The sequence below is a fragment of the Nannobrachium achirus genome, assembly GCF_963921795.1.
Source record: "Nannobrachium achirus genome assembly, chromosome: 23".
NCBI classification, from domain to species: Eukaryota; Metazoa; Chordata; class Actinopteri; order Myctophiformes; family Myctophidae; genus Nannobrachium; species Nannobrachium achirus.
In genome coordinates, this window is record NC_137830.1 from 25586461 (window position 1) to 25607640 (window position 21180).

At 41.2% G+C, this 21180-nt stretch overlaps 1 protein-coding gene across 1 annotated transcript; it reads right to left on the reverse strand.

Annotated features, from left to right (window-relative positions):
• Positions 1 to 7905: 7905 nt before the first annotated feature.
• On the reverse strand, positions 7906 to 15112 carry LOC308308832 (beta-1,4-galactosyltransferase 1-like; the record flags this gene model as incomplete). The annotated part of the gene is made up of 2 exons (XM_080754284.1): positions 7906 to 8571; positions 14870 to 15112. The coding sequence occupies 2 exons, from the start codon at positions 15110 to 15112 to the stop codon at positions 7906 to 7908; spliced, it is 909 nt and encodes a 302-aa protein (XP_080610410.1).
• Between the last annotated feature and the right edge of the window lie 6068 nt (positions 15113 to 21180).

Here is a 21180-nt window from a genome sequence, read left to right on the forward strand (position 1 = left end):
TGATGCCGTCCGTGCTCTCCATATACATGGATCTCCATATATTGTGCTACAAGCTCGCGTTGCGAGCTTGTAAATCGGCTATTTTCTATGTGCACGGCCCTGTACGACGGACTACTTCGCAGTCGCTCTGTGCAGACTGCAGAGCAAGGCTATGACTCTGTTTTCAGACTATTTGTAGAAAGACCACGTGACCTACTGTCTCATAATGTTAATTCTCGGGGTCATCACATCTTTAATTGGTTAAGAGTTATTTGCGTACATCCATGAACTATCAAACCACATTTTGCTTTGTGTTGAGCAGGACATGAACATGACAAGGTGGTTGGCAGGTTTGGCTAGTTTGTTAACCATTTGGATTGGATTATTGCTTTGTTGTTTACAGTACTGTTCATTTGAGCATCCAGGTGTGGCAAAGCATGCAGGCACACCACCTGTCACAATGCATTATGGGGCAGGGTGCTTTGGAGGTGCAGTCTAGGGGTTGGAATGCACCTTGGGGCATCCATCACTTTACCAGTGGCTTTCAACCTTTTCTGGATCAGGGCCCTTGAAACGTAAAACATAAAGGTACCTATCTGACCACTTAAAAGGATCCCTGGCTAACACCTTAAATATTGTTTTCCTCCACGTCAACAATGTCCATAGGTGGGGTTGGAAAAATGGCCTTTGTGTGTGTTGCATGTTCTCTCCGTGTCCCCTAGGACAGTGTTTCTCAACCTTTTTTCTGCATGGGCAAACTTTTCATGTCCCAAGATTCCATGGGCACACCAACATAATACGGAGGTGTAAATATTGTCGGGAAGAAACCTTGTATCTCCAAGTTTCAAATGTGTACGTTTCTTCGCAAAGTAAAGCCCTGCTTCATCATACAAGGCTGTCGCACAACAGTAGTGAAAACAGAGATCACAAGGAAAACTCTGAATATCTGTTTACATTATTATGACAGATTGAAATAACATTATACTTGATGTTTAACCACTGCAATATACCCAAGAATCCCTTATCTGTGGGGAACATTCACCAAACATAGCCAATCTACAAGCTCACAATGTGTCTCAACGCGACGCGTTGATCTATTTTTGTGGGAGAGATAATATTTTTTTTAAATAAAAGTACAGTGCAATTAATCAGGGTCTAAGTGGTTAAACTGAAGTCATATTGATACATTTCAAATATTATCAAAGTTTGCGGGCATTTAATTATAGACACAGAACAAGCCAATCCCCATTCCTTAAAAGAGGTGGTGCCATAGTTTTGTACTTTTTCTGTTTTGAATGTGTCTATGGAGTTAACATTACTCTTAATGGACCACCGGGTGTGGTCATAATGTGCAAATATGCTTTCCCTGTATATTCATGGCACCCCATCTTTAATTTCTCCTTGTATTTACTCACCTTGTGATGTGAAATACAGTCTGATGGTTTGTATCGTCCTCCCTCATGTAGAGTAGAGTTAAATTCTGTCCTCACAGACTGCATGGTCCTTCTCCAGTTGAACTCCACATGAAATGGTCCCACCAGGAGAGGAGAGGACTTAGGACAGCATGCCAGAGACTCTTGTGCATCAGTTGTATTTCCATTCTGGGTTTTGTTGATGCAAAAGTGCATTTGTTCAGGTAGCCTGTATCCTGTCATCATCTGGAAGACACTGTTGTGCCTGGAATCCAGCCATAACCCAAATAATATCACCAACTGAAACAGTATTATGATTAGTATTACCAGCTTTTTCTGCATCTTTCCTATTCCTCTCGATAGACTGGTAAAGAAGTGACAAACAATAGATAGTTCATAGCAATAATCGTCATGCAATGCCACTTCTGCATTGTGGTCAGTAGTTCGCTGGGATCATGTTATGCAGATATGATATCAGGCTCTGTGTTAATAATTAACTCTTTTATAGCCTACAGAATTTGTCTATATTGTGTGTGTGTCTGTGTGTGTGGGTGGGGGTGTGTGCGCGTGCGTGCGTGCGTGCGTGCGTGCGTGCGTGCGTGTGTGTGTGTGTGTATCTGTGTGTTTAAATGGGTGTGTTTGTGTGGCCAAGGAAATGATCAGTGGAGGGCAAAGTACACAACCCCATTTCTTAACAAATAGTAGCCTTTAGATACTCCTGGTCAAATGTTACTACTTGTGATCAACTCATCACAAGGAGTAATACTCATCACAAGGAGTAGTAATATTACTCCTTGTGATGAGTTGATCACAAGTAGTGATATTAGTGAAGTAGTATATTATACTGTAACACATAAATGAGTTTATTAAACTCTCTCGCGCACGTGTGGCATAGGCATCATGACAAGCGACTGATGTTATATACAGGTAGATCAAAGAAGAGTGTCCATGAATGGACAGTTATAGGAGCTTTTACTAATTTACTTAAGTAATGTAGAATATTGACTATTGAGATATATGTACTTTACTTGAGTGTTTCCGATTTCCAGTACTTTTACTTCTACCCCACTACATCTCAGATCCAAATATTGTACTTTTACTCCACTACATTTATTTGAACTCAAGTAGATTTTGAATTCCGGACTTCTACTTGTAACAGAGCATTTCTACATAGCACTATTGATACTTTTACTTAGTAAAAAACATGAGTACTTTTTCCAACACTGCATTTCTCACTGCTGAATCACTGTCCAATGTCCTACACACACCTGTCTCACACAGCACATTAAAGTATTTACACTACCTCCCTGCATAGCATCTGAATGGAACCCAAATATTGGCATAGCTATGCTGGAAATTACCCGTTGCATCATTCCTTTCTTTTCCTTGTATGTCATGCATTATTTCCATTATGCTGTACAGCCCAACTGAACCTCATTAAGACCTATTTGAGATGAGGCCACTAAGGCCAGACTGTCAAACCACTTTTCAATTGATTGCTTTTATTTGGTGATATTACATAAGGAGGTTGGAGAGGCTAATTGTCATTAACCAGCTGAAATATGGGAGTCTATCCCCGTTTTAATGTGCTAGACCACAGGTCTTCAACATTTTCAGGCCATGGACCCCTTAGATGAGAGAGAGATGAAGCAGGGACCCCCACAACCTGTTCATAGATTCCATATAGTTTCATCGCTTGACAGCACAATCATCAGTGTATTTTGGATTCATGTCAATTTGTGTTTTCCGATATTTAACCACTTGAGCCGTCATTATCTAATAAACGTGACCTTTCACTCTGTACTTGGTCTGCTCTTTTTCTCCTCTACACCAAACCTCTTTGCCAAAAATAGCGGATCTACAAGCTCACAATGCCTCGCAGCGCGAGGTGTTGTGAGCTTGTAGATCTGCTATTGTTGGCTAAAGTTCTCAGAATATGGATGCTAGGGTTCAAGTGGTTAATATAAAAAAGGAGAAAAAGGTTTCTATCACACAAATATTTGGAGGACCCCCTGTAGTAACTCTGAGGACCCCCTAGGGGTCCCGGACCCCCTGTTGAAGACCCCTGTGCTAGACCAGTGGTTCTCAGGGGGGTCTCCAGATGATTAGCTTACTGTGCAACATTGTTTTCTCACTCAAAAGTAAACAGACCAAAGTACAGTATGAGTGTATACAGGGTATCCGCACATTTAAAGTGTCAATTTATGGACCTTTAAGACCTTTTTGACACCTCTGAAATTAAAATGTCATTGCATCAAAAGTAATCAACAAACTATACTATAGAAAATGGTCAAACACAAATTGTGAAAATAGCCGATCACTATGCAGATCGGCTATTTTCACCATCTCTATCTGTGGGATCAAGTCAAACAATATGTGATTGTAATTTAGGCTCTATGGTATGGCTCTGCTTACTTCCTTCACAGGTGTTACCAATGATAATGAAGATTCTGGTCAAACAAGGGTCTGGGTGCTGATATTATGCATGTTGGCTCACTGGAACAATGAGCATAAAATCCAAACAAGAGATGTAAGAACAATACATAATTTTCATCATCATCATCATCATCATCATCATCATCATCATCATCATCATCATCATCATCATCATTTGTATAACCTATAGTATGTTAACAGAACTGCTTGTTTTGAGCAGGATATACAAAGTGAACATTAAGATTTGACATGGGAACTTGATCTCCTTTTGTTTACATTATTACTTTTCTGTTTGTATTCCTGTTCTCTAGGTGTGTACATTACGGTTTAGAAAGTTGTACAGGTGGTGTTCTTCCCAGTGGTGGAAATCAGGCGTACACTTACTCAAGCAAGCGCTGCACTTTTATTTTACTTGAGTTGTATAATTTACTTTTGCAGTACCTCAGTACAACTCTGCAACACCACTACAGCTCAGAGGCAAATACTGTACTTCTTACTCCACTAGTACAATTATTTGAAAACTTTACTGCTTTGCTTTAGATCATTATATTATTACAACACAGACATTAACCAATTAAGCCATATTCTATGCTTCGCGCCGCGTTGTGAGCTTGTAGATCGGCTATTTTCACTACTTCTCAGATTTACCTTTTATTTATTAATGAAATTACTTAAATGACTAAATCATTGAATTGTTTTATTATTCGTGAAAATCTTAGCTTTTGGGGGAATGTATATATATATAATATATATAGAGATTTTTTGTTATGTTTTAAAACAATAATAATTAAAAACAACATGTAGGAAAAATAAATTAAGGGATCCATAAAAATGTGTCGGCGACCCACAGTGTTTGGGAAAGCATCCAGACCAGATACTGTACTGGGCTGGCCCTGCATGAAGATGACTATAGAGACTTTGAGTACACATTATGACCACTAGAGGTTCCCCTGGCTCTTTTGGCTTTGTGTGTGTGTAGTTCAAGTGCATGGCTATGACAGGGGATTTGACCTACTGTTCCATTATCTTATTTCACTTTTGACCCAACTGAACAAAGTTACATTATAATCAAACAAAGTCTTTCTCTTAGTTGTTATGCATTAATACAAAAGTGTGCTTGCTTAACATCTGGGGGCAACATCCAGGGCAATATAGACATATAGCCTACTGTACTGTAGTCTTCAAAAACAAGCCACAGTGTTTTCTTGGGTTTAATCCTTTTATCAGACCTTGTACAGAACTGTACTTTTCTGTGCTTTTTTTGCAAACCGCTCAGAAAGTATTAAATTGATCAATCAATCAATCAAACAAACAAAATAATGTGTTGTTGTCAGACACTCCCTAGTCCCTAAAAGGTAGACACAGAGTGATGGCAGGTTATTGGTAGACACTTCCTAAGCAGGCTTCACGCGGGCTCATTAGAATCCTCCGGTTGCCCCACCCCCTTCCACAACCCCTGATAAACCCAGGTCTCCATTTACTCGGTTATGTTTGGAAGTAAAGAGTGAAATAAACAACTTGTAATGTAACGTTTCACCCTCATAGAAGTTGAGTGGAGTTGTCAGTGTTGTCACGTGACAAAACTGTTTGTCATCTTATTTCCAACTGTGGTTATCCATGTGTGTGTGTGTGTGTGCGTGCGTGCGTGCGTGCGTGCGTGCGTGCGTGCAAGAGAGAGATACCGGTATCTGTAATCTAGAGTTGCAATACAAACCCTTGACAGACCATATATCCAAACTGAAAAGTCCTATCTGATTGTATTAAACAACGTTAAACTCGCCAACATTGCAGCTGTATGGAAATCTTAAATTATCCTCTTTCTATCTGCAAAGATTTTGTTTCACAAAGATCCACCATGGACATGTAAGCTATTTTCTGTCAAGAACTTCCATCAGTCAGATATATTGTCCTCTAGTTTCATATCCATTTGAATGTAGCAGAAGGTGTGTGTTTATTCCATTGTTGAAGGTAGTGAGATGTGACAGGGTACATTAAACATACATGAATGTGACTCTTGGTCACTTTAATGAATTAATGAATTAATTCTTTCTTTCTTTCTTTCTTTCTTTCTTTCTTTTCTTTTCTTTTCTTTTCTTTTCTTTTCTTTTCTTTTCTTTTCTTTTCTTTTCTTTTCTTTTCTTTTCTTTCTTGAATCCATGCAGGTACAAGAGCAGGCAATACGAATCTCCATGCAAGCCTGGTTTTCGATGCAGCTCAATGCTGTGCCCCAGCCTGGTGTAGAAGCCCATGTGCCAAAAAGGTTGATACTGCCATTACTGGGCTGGTTGCCTGAAGCCCGCCCCTGTGTTCTACCTATCAGTCCGGCCGGCCTCCGACAAGAGGCTGCTACCCTTAAGGAAAGCCCAGAAATAGACCCTGCTGAACTGACTGCATACTGGGATTGGCTGCTTCAAAACATCTATGAAGAACTGGGGCCTGGCAGGCAATGCAGCATGCGATTGCGGCAGACTGCCGACCACATTACACCACCTGTCTATACCCTGTATAGACCACCTCCAGAGGCCGGCCTCTTTGTTTTGGGACCTGAGACGAGGGCGTGGCTGCACAACCTTGAGCTAGTGGACATCTGATGATGCCCCACGAAAGAAGAAGGTACAAGAGCCACAGTGATGCCTCCAGATGGCACAGTGAGGTTTGACATCCTGGCAGGGCTGTTGCTTGCATGGAGTGCTCCGATTGGCATGGCCAGTGGGTGTAAGTCCAACCCCCCACCATATCAAGCTCAGCTTCTTCTCGGTCCTATGTAGCTGTGAAAGCTGGACCCTGAAGCCTGCTCTGCATAAGTTCCTGGCCGATGTGCAGTACTAAATCAACCAGGATGAACAAGTTATACCAACAAGTGTGCTACCAAAATTGAGTGAGAAGAGAGAATGGCAGCCGGAGAATGGGACTGGCCACTTTTACAACTGATGAAGTAAAGTAGAAGACGACTCATGGTAGGAAACATTTTCACACACACACACACACACACACACACACACACACACACACACACACACACACACACACACACACACACACACACACACACACACACACACACACACACATACTTGTATATACACATATTTTTTGGGACCCAATGGCTCAACATGTTCAGTGACGGTTTTTGGCTTTGGAATTGAATGCTGATATGAATCTGTATGTTGTGTTGTGTCTGCTGTTGAAGGTAATGAGATGTAACAGGTAACAATATATGTGTATGTGGATCCTGGTCACTTAAATTATCCTATGTGTGAGTTTGCTATTTCCTTTAAGTTCAAGCTAGAGGTTTTGGGCTTTGACATAACAGCCATGGGTTCTTTTTGGCCTTTAAGTATAGATTACACAGTAGACTGACCAGAAACAGGGAGAGAGGTGGGGAGAGACATGCTGCAAACATAGTCGGGAATGGGACTCGAACACACAATGCACTTTTAGCCTGCATTGGAGCCGAGGTGTCCGGACTGCAGTCTAGTCCAGTATGTCTGCTGTTTTTTGGCTCATGTTGAAAGTTGTGATCTTGACCCATGTTTGATTGAAACACATAAAATGTGATTTTCAGACCTGCTAACTGTTGCTGTACGTACCTCAATGGTACTGTACGTCAGTGTCGTATGGACAACATGGTGTTGTTGGCTTGTGTGCGGTGCATGTATTGACAGTGATGTTACAAGGAACTCCTTGGCTGTGTTTGTGTCCATATGTCTTGTCCAAAACAAAACTACACTTTTTGTACATTATAATTCTTTGCAAGATCACAAGGCAAAGAATCCCTTGTGATCTTAGGCCATGACAAAGGCTTTTGCATAGGAATCACTCTTTATTGTTAGGATTTAATAGCTCATATGCCAGCACAGACCAACTCAGACGCAGGAGGAAAAGGGAGAGGGGGTGCATAACGCAAATAAGGACGTCACCCATGGTGTGAAGAAACACCATGAACAATTGAACATCATAAGACACCACAACACACGAATCTCCATAAGACAAAATCTAAATCTCATTCCAATCCTTACCAATAATAATACAACAATATATGGTATAATGAACAGAAATGCAGTTTAGTTTTCATTTCCTACTTTGGACTGCCTATGTCCACAGTGATAAACATGTACAGCTGAACCCTCTCAACCTTTTTGATGGTATATGTGAGGGAGCTGATCCCATCTTCTTCCATGGTCGATGAGGTTTTAGAGACCTTTTCAACATTTTGGAGATTAACCTCATTATGCAAGTCTCCTTCATGCTTGATCATTATGAACCTCCCAACCGTCAGGTCAGGCCGAGAGACGGGCATGGATTTTATGGCAGTTCTTTGGTAGAGGTCGTCGTCCTCGCCGCCCCAGCCCCAGTAGTCGTTTGAAAAGCCATTAACGGTCAAGTACTGCTCTTTGGTCAATGACACAACCCCTCCAAAGCTTTTTGGGGAGGGCAGATGGAACCCAAATTTGTCTATAGCCACAGACAGGTGTCTGGGATTACTAAAACAGCCATAGATGTTACGGTCGTCGATAGGGATTAGATCCACGTCAGAGAAGACAAAGCAGGAGTAATTGTACAACTTCAGTGCCTGGACAAAGCCTACATTCATCAGTTTGGCCCTGTTGAAAGTCCCCTCTCCATCCTGGTTAATGATGTACACTCCATAGTCCAGCTGTTGGCGCTGCAGGATGGGATGGAGGTAGTAAAGCCACTGTATCAGGTGTTGACTCCGATTGCGGAACGGAATGATTATTGCCACCTAAAAGAAAGAAAAGAATATATTTCTCAACCATCCTTCAATGTTGCTGTTACGTGATGGTACTGGGGCAGGGGGAAGAGATGAAGGAGAAGACTGCATGATGTGCAAAGAAAGGAGCCCATAGTTTGCTGCTGCGGAGAAGACATTTATTTTCACACATTTTCACACATTACACACATACTAACTCAAAACCCAAACGAGAAATTTGATGTCTCCCTGCGACCCAAACGTGTGAAAATAGCTATACCTACAACCTGAAATAGCTACCTACAAGCTCACAACACGTTGCGATGCGACGTGTTGTGATCTTCTAGTTCTGCTATTTTCACTATTTCTTGTATTTCCCTCTAATTAATGGGTTTATTTTTTTTGTATTCTTTTGAAAAACTTTAGAGTTTTGGGGGGTTTAGTTTTTCTTCTTTTTTGTAGATATTTTGAAATAGGCTAATAATAATTAAAAACTAAATTTAGGAAACAAAAAATAAAGGGGTATTTACTCGCGAGTCGCGACCCATAAGTTGGTCCGTGACCCAAATATGGGTTCTGACCCACTGTTTGGGTCAGTCCAAGACGACCATCCAAGTACAGTTTGATAATGGGAAAAGGTAACTTTCACTGTCAAACGAGAAAATACCTGTGTTGACGTGTGTAAGAGGTATGAAAGGTGAATAAGGTTAATGGGGTATTGCTAGGCCTGTCACAATTATTACATCGTCGTCTAATCACAATTATTTGACATACAATTATTTTGAATAATCGTCATAATAATTTCCATGTTGAAAATGTTTCATATAATTTCAAGCTTAAAATGTGTCACATGGTGACATGTTTTGCTTGTAGATCTGCTATTTCCACTATTCTTTTTTAAATGTTTGACATTTTATAAGTTTATATGAATGGTGGAAATAGACGATCTGCAATGTAGATCGTCTATTTCCACCATTCATGTAAAGTTTTAAAATTTAAAATTATGTACTTATTTGTCAATCAGTCCTGTGCGTCTTTTATGAAGCATAAAAAGCCAACCAGAAATTTGATTTTTATTCATAATGTTCCAATGTTCCAATTGTTCCAGTGACAATTAATGGTCAACTAAAATGTCCTAATCATGACACAGCACTAGGTACAACAGCACCATCCAGTGGTTCTGCAGTATCAACCAATGCCAGTGTTAATTTTTACAGCAACTTTTTACTGTCACAAGGAACTCCTTGGCTGTGTTTGTGTCCATATGTCTTGTCCAAAACAAAGCAGTAGATTATATGTACATTTATTATAATGTTTTGCCATTGCAAGATCACAAGGCAAAAAATGCCTGTGATCTTAGGCCATGACAAATTAGGCCACGACAAAGGCTTTTGCATAGGAATCACTCTTTATTGTGTCCATCAGCTCACAATCACATGCCAGCACAGACCAACTCAGACGCATGAGGAAAAGGGAGAGGAGGTGCAAGAAACAAAAAAATAAAAGAGTATTTACTCGCAAGTCATAGTCTTTTGAATACAATTTCATTTTGTTTTAGTCATCTGAAAAGTTTTAGTTTTAGTAGACTAAATATCATAAGATTTTAGTCGCCTAAACACACTATTTAATTGTTCTAGGTCCAAGAACTTTTTGCCAGCTAAAGTGAACCTGTTTTTTGTTAACCTTTTAACTGACGTTATCTGGGTTGAAAATGGTTAACTGAACTTATCTCTTGGATAATATAATGTCCAATCAGACAGGATTGTTGATGCTTCACTTGACATCACAATGTATAATATAAATGGTATGACGGAATTCATTTCCCAGTGGATTCCTTGTGACTCACTTGCAATTTCCCAGAATTGCACTTTTTCTAGTTTGTATTTGTTGTTGCACCGCCCTCAGGTGGTAATCCCATACTACTCATCACAACGGAGCTTAGGTTCATCTGGTGTCCTACATCACCCAATAAGAATGACAGGTTGTGTCCTGTTCAGCCAGTTGGATTAGCTTCAGTGACGAGAGGTTGTAGGTGACCTTCAGGGCTATGAGGGGCTTTATGTCAAACTAGACCAGTGCCCAAAGGCCAAGGTCAATCGGGGATGATGCAAGTTGGGAATGCATGCCCCCACAACGGTTATACAATACCTGTTGTACCTGTTGTCGGAGTATCCGGTGAGCCCCAGAAAATGCATGTAACCTCCTGTGAGCTTGTTGTGATATCACAATGCACTGCAGAGACACCAGCAAGGTTTATATAACCGTCTGCACGCATGAATAGTCTATCTATGGCACACATGGGCAACTGGCGGCCCGGGGGCCACATGCAGCCCCCACCTTCATTTAATGCGGCCCGCAGGTTAATACTGGGATACTGATAGGATTTCAGCTGTTACAATTCCAAACATGACCTGCTTTAATTCTGTCAGTCTATATTAGTAGCTTAATGACTAGTATAGTAGTATTAAAATGTATTTTTTTAATGTCCAATTTATTTGTGTTTAGGTTCATAAAGTTAACATGAGTATATAACGAAATGCGTTTGAAATTAAATCAAAATGTTACATTTCTGGATTCCAATTAAAAAATAACAAAAACTAATTCAGGATTCCAATTCAAAAGAAGCCGATCTACAAGCTCAAAACGCATTGCGCTGCGATGCGTTTTGAGCTTGTAGATCTGCTATTTTTGCTTCTTTTGTATGAGATACAAAGTAGGACGTAGTGGAGGTGGAAATATAGTGGCCCTCGCCATCATCAAAGTTCCCCACCCCTGGTCTATGGCCATGTTACGTTTGTGTTATATATTGTGCTGTTCTGTCTGTGCGGCAGAATAGTCTCCATAATAGGCATGTCACGTTAGTGATACCTGCCTTCCACTGTCCACTGAGCAAGGCAATTTTAACATAGGATGGGTCCGTTTCTGTGCACCAGGCTGGGACAAAACTGACACTGCTCCGAAATAGAGGTTCTCAACCTTTTCAGGCCGTTACCTCCTCTTATTGTCTCCACCAGCCGAAGGCTGAGGGAGAGTATGTTTTCCCCTCCGTCCGTGTGTCCGTCCGTGCGTCCGTGCGTCCGTCCGTGCGTGCGTCCTCGCAGTTTGTGAACGCCAAATCTCAGTTGCCGTTGGCCCGGTCGCTGCCAAAGTGAGCACACACATTCCCTGGATGCCAATCTAGAACCTCTGCCCTAAATTTTTCAAATGGGCCTTTTCTAGCGCCAACTAGTGGCCGATGTTTGCTAAACACATTTCTGTGCACTACTCTTACAGATTTTGTCCAAAAATCCTACAAATCGGTAGGCAATATCTCGACAGTCATGTGATCAACACGGATCTGTCCGATTTTGCATATTCCATCCTGATTGGCTAAGATTGGCTTCCAAAGTTTGTGGGATTGAGCCGTTTTGAACAAAATGCCTCAAATCACAAACGCAAAGTGCAATTATCATGAAATCGCGCACACACGTTCCCACTAGGCCGAGGAAGAAATGCCACTTAATTTTTTTTTAATCAGCCTCATGGTGGCGCTATAACAGCCCGATTTGTGGTTTTACCTATAACTCCACCGATCAGTTTCAAACTTTGTAAGCGCACTCCCTAGAGGCTAAGGATAAACCTTTGCCCTGCATTTTTCACATCAGCCGTTTATAGCGCCACCTTTGGGCCGACTTATGTAAAACACATTTTTGGATATTACTCCTTGAGATTTTATCCAAAAATCATGCAAATCGGTACACAGTATCTCTATAGTCATGTGATCAAGTCCGATCCGTCTGATATTTCACATTCCATCCTGATTGGCTAATATTAGCTTCCAAAGTTTGCAGGATTGCTCAGTTTTTGAACAAAATGCCTCAAATCATCAACGCAGCTTGCGATTACCGTGACATTTGCCACACATATTCCCACTAGGTCAAGGAACAAATGCTACCTTTTTAACATTGTCCTGTTATAGCGCCACCAGCAGGTAGACTTTAGCAAAACACATTTTTGGAACACAATGCTTGAAATCATGCATGCAGCGTCCGATTGCCATGAAAGATCTAAGGTGAAGAACATATGCCACCCTTTTTACATTGGCCTATTATACAGTAGCACCACCAGGACGCACGGCCTGGTGGAGACCTGTGCTCGGAAGAGCACTGCTTCTAGTTCCAATTGAATACACATGACCCCAATGGAAACAAACCGTAGCGTAATGCATTCTTGGGTTTAATCCTTTTATATGTACTTCTGTGCTTTTTATTTTTTGAAAACTTTTTGAAAACTATTACTAAAGTGTTCAACCAATCAATCAATCAATCAATCAATCAATCATACGTGCTCTCCAAAGCATGGTACCGTGCTCAAAACCACAGTGGAAAACCCCTACAAGAGAAAGGGGGAAGGTGGAGTGGCCTGGTCAATTTGGAGAGGTGTGCGGGACAGCGGTGTTGTTTAGGATTTTCTGTTTTGCTGGGGGTAGTAAGCTTCGGTTATTGGAGAATCTATCTGGTCTCGGTTTGCCGCTGGGGCGTGTATGTATGTCCCACATGAGGGACTGATTTCAAGCACTCACACCTGGCCTGAATCCTGGCCTGAATCAAACTAAATGGACTCAGCAATGGTAACGGAACTAAGTACTTTTACTTAAGTACAGTACTTAAGTAACATTTTGAAGTATTTTACTTTGCTAAAGTATTTCCAATTGTCAGTACCTTTACTTCTACTCCACTACATCACAGAGGCAAATATTGTACTTTTACTCCTCTGCAATTATTTGAAAACTTTAGTGACTAGTTACTTTTAGATTTTGATTATTATTACAAAACTTGGGACATGGGATGTTCTGAATAATGACTACTTTCTACTTTTGGTACTTTAAGTTCATTTTGATGCCAATACCAATTTTGTACTTTTACTCAAGTACATTTTGAATGCCAGATTTGTACTTGTAATGACAGTGTACTACATTGCAGTATTGATACTTTTACTTATGTAAAGAATGTAGTACTTTTTAAAACACTGGGACTCAGAGCTAGGCGTGACTGTACTACACACGTTTGCATCAATCTTGGATGCAAACAGAATAAATCAGTCCTCCCCACATACATACAGGGAGGGAGATGGGTCTCTGTCAGGAGTGGTGTCATGTTTCTGCACGGCTATCAACCACAACAAAGGCATAGTTTGTGGTTGTCCTAAAACCTTGTCCGTTTGTCTGTCTGTCATCACTTCAGCTTCACATGCAAGGAGGAGGGCCAGTCCATATAAATTAATGTGAACAAATATGGGGGGTATTTTGTGTGATCCTGTTAATCAGTAAGTACTTAACTTGTGTACTACTTATATCTACAGATAATGTTCACTTGAATATACTGTATGCACCGATACAATACTTCCTATATGTTGTTTGCGCTTGTGTTTAAATACAATACATCCTATATGTTGTTTGCGCTTGTGTTTAAATATAGTGTAATAAATGGACAGTGTGAGGTTCACTAGGGGTGTGGTTTACTGGTGCCACTAAAATATCTCCCATTAATTTTTCACCTAGACTTTTACAAAAATAATTATATCAATTATTTTAAGACTATAATCAAGCCATCCAGTATCCTGGTGAATCTTGACCATGACACCTTTGATCCTGTGAAAAGAACAAAGTGAAAATGGCTAAACAAAGGGTAAACAAATAGTTAATCAGGCTAGTCTATTTTAATTGCATTGATTTAATAGGGTTAGTCATTAACTCTGACATGTTGTGTCTAAAGAGTCAAAAGTTCTCTGCACAAGATTTGATTGTTCAGATAAAACTGAGGAGATCTGGAGAGGAGATGGAGAGGAAGGGGAGCCGGCATTAAGAGGTAGATGACACTGAAAGACCATCTCATATGAGTTTAGAGCAATGCTTTATGATGTTGATTTGAGAGAAGATGCTTATGATTGCGTTATAATTCATGAGTAATTATGAGAGCTTATAACTGTATAATTATACAGTGGTATAAGCAGATTATGATGCACTCAACCTTAATTATAAAATGTTTATTAAAATATGTAATTATTATTAGTATTTACGTTATGAGTTATTACTGTAGAACTATAATTATAGATAAGGCCTATAGATTAAAATAAATACCTTAAATGTATACTGTCTGCTGACTGTCTACTGACTGCTGTGTAATCAGGCTGCACAATTACTCTTTCACTGACTTGGACTTTAGTTTGGACAAATGTGTCAAATCAATACAAATTCAAACTAATTAGATCCAGATTACAGCATATTTTATTGGACACAGAGCAAGCCAATCCCCATCATCCTTTCACACCTCCATTCATGTGCAGTACCCACCTTATGATGTGAAATGCAGTCTGGTGGTTTGTATCGTCCACCCTCAAGTAGAGTAGAGTTCAAGTCTGTCCTCACAGACTCCATGGTCATGCTCCAGTTGAACTCCACGCGAAGTGGACCCACCAGGTGAGGAGGGTTCTCTGGACAAGACGGCAGAACCTTTTGTAGATCAGCTGGGTTTGCTGCCTGGCTTTCGTTGAGCCAGTGGTCTCGTGTTTGTCCAGTCAGCCAGCCTCCCGCCATCCTCTGAATGACATTGATGTCCTTCGAATGCAGCCAAAACCCAAATAACAGTAACAGCTGCAACACACTGAACGATATTAGGAATAGCTTTATCTGCATGTTTGCTGTTGCTCCTGTGTGTCCAGTGGCTTATGTGGAACAATCGATTGTGTGGACAAAAGAGAGTGGTCCACAGATCATTCCTGGGGGCTTCAGCAGAAATGCTACCTGACTGGTTTTTGTCAGTCATGCCTTGAACTGACCCTCATCCCTCATCTCTCTCTCTCTCTCTCTCTCTCTCTCTCTCTCTCTCTCTCTCTCTCTCTCTCTCTCTCTCTCTCTCTCTGTGTGTTGTGCAGGTGACATTTAGAAAACAGAAATACAAAAATAATCATAAAATAAAAGGAATTGCAGTATCGTTGAGATACATCAGCACAATTTCATATTCACATAATGATAAAACAAAACAAAACAGAAATCTGATTCCTTAAACATCTTATCTTTAAAAAAGATGACTCACCCCATGGACACTTCAATTCATGGATATTTTTTGTGCGTCTCCTTTGGGAACAAATGAGGCGCTTTGTGTCTCCATAGGGAACCACTGCAGGTCATCAAATGATTGGCTTAGGAATGGGAATTATTTTTTGGGTGAACTATCCCTTTAAGTTGTAAGTAACTGTACTGCACTGTTAGTGTTTACTTCTAAAGGAACTCTCCCAGAAACTGTCTTTACTGGTCCTAACCTGGTGGTTTATACGTAGCTGTTCCAGCAGATTTGCTACCCGACAGGTTTTTGGAAGTCATGCACGACTGCCATGTGTCCTTGGGTTCCCGAGCCATCTCATCATGTGTCAGTCCAAAACATGATCTGGTATCCTCTGCCAAGGTTCCACAAACACCTTCATTGTAGGTAGCCGGGGAGCCACAGGCCCAAAAGCTCAAAGAATAGGGTTTTACCTGTGACGTCATGACATACTTTTTATTTTAGTTTTTTCTATTCATTTGGTCATTAAGGTACACAGAATGAAGCTCTGCCGGAAACTCTGCGAAAAAAAGTTATGGCCATTTAAGTATATTCACTCCATCGACTTAAATATACAGGAAAGAAACACACCAAAGAAAATATGCTTTAAGTAGCATGTGAGGGGTCAAGCTAGGGGTTCTTGATGATTCTGAATCCATTGCAAGCATTTGTTTTGCATGAAAAACATTCCTTGGGCTAGAAAACGGACCAAAATAACGGTGAAAAGTGATGACTCATCACTTTTCACAGGTTTGAGAGGCTGAAATCTAGCCCAAGGAATGTTTTTCATGCAAAACAAATGCTTGCAATGGATTCAGAATCATGAAGAACCCTTAGTTTGACCCCTCACATGCTACTTTTTTTGGTGTGTTTTTTTCCAGTATAGTGAAGTCAATGGGAAACTTTTTTTCGCAGTGTTTCCGTCAGAGCAGGCCTCTCATTCTGTGTACCTTATTGACCAAATTAATAGGAAAAACTAAAATTTGGAGTCATGACATCACAGGTCTTCTCTCATTTTGGCACAGTGGCTCCCCGGCTAAGGTGATGGACCAACGGTTTATAGCTGTCTCATGTCTGTGATCATAAGCAGCAAACCAGGGCATCATGCTCTTGAAATAATATTCACCATTACTCTTGCCAGCATCAACTAATATTAGCTTTGCTACCTGCATTTTCATTACATTACCACATTAGCAGTACATTTACATATGCAACTTTGCTCAACATTATTGCAGCAAATTTAAAATAAATGGTCAGTACTGATTTGTGAGAATACAACCAGGAGGTGTTATCTTAGGTCAAGTCAATATCGGCTTTGGCCCCCTGACAACCAGGTATGACTGCACACACAGAATCAGCCATATCCTCCATCACACCCAAAGACAATTATATTCATTATCACTTTTGCCAGCATCAACTAATATTTGCTTTGCTACTTGCATTTTCATTTCACTACCACATTAGCAGTAATACGTTTGGAAATTCACAAAGCCCTCACCAATGAATTGTGGCTGGCACATGGTAGAAGGCAGGTTGGTCCCCCAGCTTTAAACTTAAGAACCTCTTCAGGCCAGATGCTTGGAACAGTTTGTGCACTGGTTTCCACTTAGGGCGGATTCACACTGCAATCCGTTTGATTAGAACTGTTTCTGAAAACGGTTGCTGGTTCACGCTGGCCAGCATTCACATTGGCAAAGATTCTCCCTCCCTGGAGACCACTAGCACTATACATCCTGATCCTATAGGTGGCGGTATGCACAGTGCCTCGCCAGTGAATACAGACGTCATCAATTATGCGACATTGCTGATTCTGGTCGCCAAGAAATTCAGGCACGAAAGTTGATGTAACAATCCAATGCGCCTCTTCATTTTTCCGACGCGCGACAGCGCAGTGTGGAACAGTGTTGCAGTGGTCTTGGGTCGTGCACCCCCGACGACCCAAACCTTTTCTGAGCCGGGGTCTCGCACCCCCCGAAGTTCACACCTCGACAACTGTTTAACAAAGAAACAAGCCTATTTGCATATCAATAGACCTGTATAGTAGGTGTCGAGTGATGTTCACTGATCCACGACGCGTTGTGAGCTTGTAGATCTGCTATTTTCCATGCGCAGAAACTTGCAGAATGATGAGTCCAGCGCAGCACAGCGCACGTTATTATTTGTATTATTTAATAATCAACGTAGCCTACAATTGAAACGCTTTCACAAGCCATAGTGTGGCTTAATATTCACATTAAGGGTAACAAGCACGTCAAGCAGGCACGCTGCATGCACTGCACATTATTAGAACAAGTTTGCTAGTGAGTGCAAATCAGTGGCTTCCTCAAAGAAAAAGAAACAAGGCGAAAAAGCGTTGGTACACTTGTATTTCGCCTTATCGCTACGACACCAAAACGGGACGTGCCCGTGCTGTCCTCGGCTGGAGAGTGGAGTCGGAGATGCTGCTGCTGCTGATGATGAAGAAGTTGGCGGTGTTGACGGACTCGGATTTATTGGACGGGAGATGGGTTGTGATTCTAGGGTGTCAGGGTTAAATAAATAAATGTATATTTTTCATCTGTGGAGCTGCCAGTTTTTAGCAGGGCATCCTTAACTTTATGATAGTGTAGTTTGAGCCACTTGACTTTAGCACGGCATTGTTCGATTGTTCTGTTAAATCCACGCACACGCATATACTCACTGATTACCGAAAATATGTCTGCATTTTTGTTTGTATTGTCTAATTGCGTTTGGATGTCAACGTCTGCCCAAATCTCCAGCAAGCAAGCAATATGTCTGTTAGACCAATGTCGCTGATCTCAGTCATGGCCATGTTGACAACTGTTACCTTGTGTTTATTTGTGGCGACGCCTGACTCGTCGACTTTATATGAGGTCACGTTCAACATCAATACTGTTTTTGTGGACGGTAGTTTCACACTGCAGCTCACCGTTCTCGAGGACGCATCATGCAGCCTCGAGACTACCTCCGAAGGTGGTTTCGAGGCTGGTTGCGTTGATCCGTTTCTGAGGAAAACCGAAGGCTTCACACTGTTAAAATATCTGCCAAGTAGCCTCGAGAACGCTCCCGAGACCGCAGTGTGAATCCGCCCTTACAGGCAAGTGTAAACCAGTGCAGTATAGGGCATTGTCATAAAAGAGGGCTTTACTGAAGTGGAGCATATGGATGTGCCTGTGCAGCTTGGTAATGAAGAAACTGACAATGAAGAATTAGATCTTGATCAGGAGTCTTGCCTCCTAGTACAGGAAATAATAAGAGCAATCGTTCACTCGGTGATAAGATGTGACAATTGGTACACATCATCTTTGGAGGCCACTCTTTGATTTATCCGAAATCCAAGATGTCCGTCCAAAAAAGTGTTTATTCCTTTATAACTCCAAAAGCATTGGTTTTAAGACCCATAAACATATTATAGTTGAATATAAGGTTGGGCATTGCGGATATTTTGGTGCCAAGTATGTGTCTGTATCTATTACAGTTTTTGAGATACAACATATAGGTACGTTTACAGACTCAGGTGTACCTATATGCTGTATCTCAAGAACTGAAATGGATACAGAGACGTACCTGGTACCAAAATGTCCGCAATGCCTGATTTTATATTAAACTTTAATACATTTATGGGTCTTAAAATCAATGCATTTGGAGTTATAAAGGTAAAAACACTTTTTTGGACGGACATCTTGGATTTCGGGGGCCGCAGAGGTCAATTCAGAAGTGCTTCCACGTCTGAAAACAAGCTTCATAGTATATAGAAACACTGTAGAAAGTTTCATTCTTCTTTCATAAAATGCACAATTGGTTTGGTTAACAGCCCCACTATTTCTGAAGAATGAGGCAGCTTGATGTACTGTACAAGGAAGGACACCCCTTGGACATGGTGGTGCTAGTATATCGCAGGGACTTATAATTACTTAATCTTGTATCTTGTATGATGAAGTAGGGCTGTGATACTTTCTCAGGCCCGTGGGCCACTTCTGGCCCACGGCACAATTTTGACTTGAATCAATTAAAAAAATACAAAAAAATTAAAATGTAGGGATGTCCGATATTTACTTTTTTACCGATAAGCGATAATATCCAACTCTTAATATCCAATACCGATATCAGTACTGATACCGATATATGTTAATATAATATCTTGCAGTGATTCTCAACCATTTGAATTTCAAGGAATCCCAGTTTGAAATGCATTAGGCTACTAACCCCCATTTAAAGGGCCATGAAACACAAAATCACTTTTTCTATAAATATATATTATATCAATGAGTCACTTGTGATGGGGGGCAATGATATGGTTCATTTTGTCCATATGCTTGTGGATTCTGCTGTCTCTGTAGCTATTTCTGTGTTCTTCCAGTTTCAGGTTAAAAAGAAATATTTCGCGCCACTCATTAAATATTTGCTCACTGTGTACCATTAGTACGGCGTGACGTGGCTTATCTAATTAATATTAATGTTTGTTTTATATAGATTTGTATCAATGGGGGGCGTGGTTTCACTGTAGGCTGCTTACAGTCAGAGAGCAGAGCAGGGACTCCGTCAACAGACCGCTCACAAAATACACTGTTGTGCCTGCAGCTGCTGTCTCGACCGTGGTCCGTGGGGCAGGGCTGTTGCTGTTCGACTCAGTGGTGGAAAGTAACACTTGTTACATGTTGGAAGTATATTAACTCATACTCTGCGATCCCCGTCGAAACCGTTGATTTCCCGCTGTACCACGCTGCGATGCCCGTCGTTCCCGGAAATTTAATTAGCTTTAATCATTATGAAACAATTAAAAGTATGATCGCTGTATATGGCCGTTTCGGAGTCTTAGGCCCGCCCCCTAACTGTATCCTGCCGTATTTCCGGTTCTGACCGGATCTAGGTTTCCGTATCCTGTCCAAGGCCCAATCGTAGCTTCCGTCCCATCTGTTTACATTGTAAACAGAGGAAGGAGCAGCACGTTTATTTCATGTCTTTTTCCACACGTTTTTTTTTAATTTGATAGCTTTTCGATTCTTGTGCCCGCCTGGCATATTATCCGCGCACATATCGTCTGCTATGTGCGCGAACGTGTCCACGTGTTACCATAGCGCACAACTGGCCGTTTCCACTTATGTAACACCGGCGGCTACAGCTAGGGTGACCAGATGTCCCCCTTTGCGTGGGACAGTCCCACATTTCCATGACTTCTCATGCGTCCCACAAATTGAGACCCTGTCCCACATTGAGACTGCCAGACTCCAATAATAATCAATGTGCAGGTGTTGATAGGTGAGCAAGCTAGACTGGACCACACTGGACACATACAGTATAGCATTGCTCTCGCAGCACGTGAATACATTATAGGGTTGGGTATCCTCCTAATAATTGGCTTTCCATTGTAAATCTCTCTCATTGTCTCTTTACCTGCTAGATGTTTTTAAGCCTGTTAAAATATCCCCTAGGCTACAGCAGGTTACCAGCAAAACGATAGGCAGTATCAAATGACCTCAACGCATAGCAACTTAAGCAGCCTAAGTTGTTAACCACGCCGCCTGACCATCCCACATTGTCCCACACAAACAATACTTCTGTC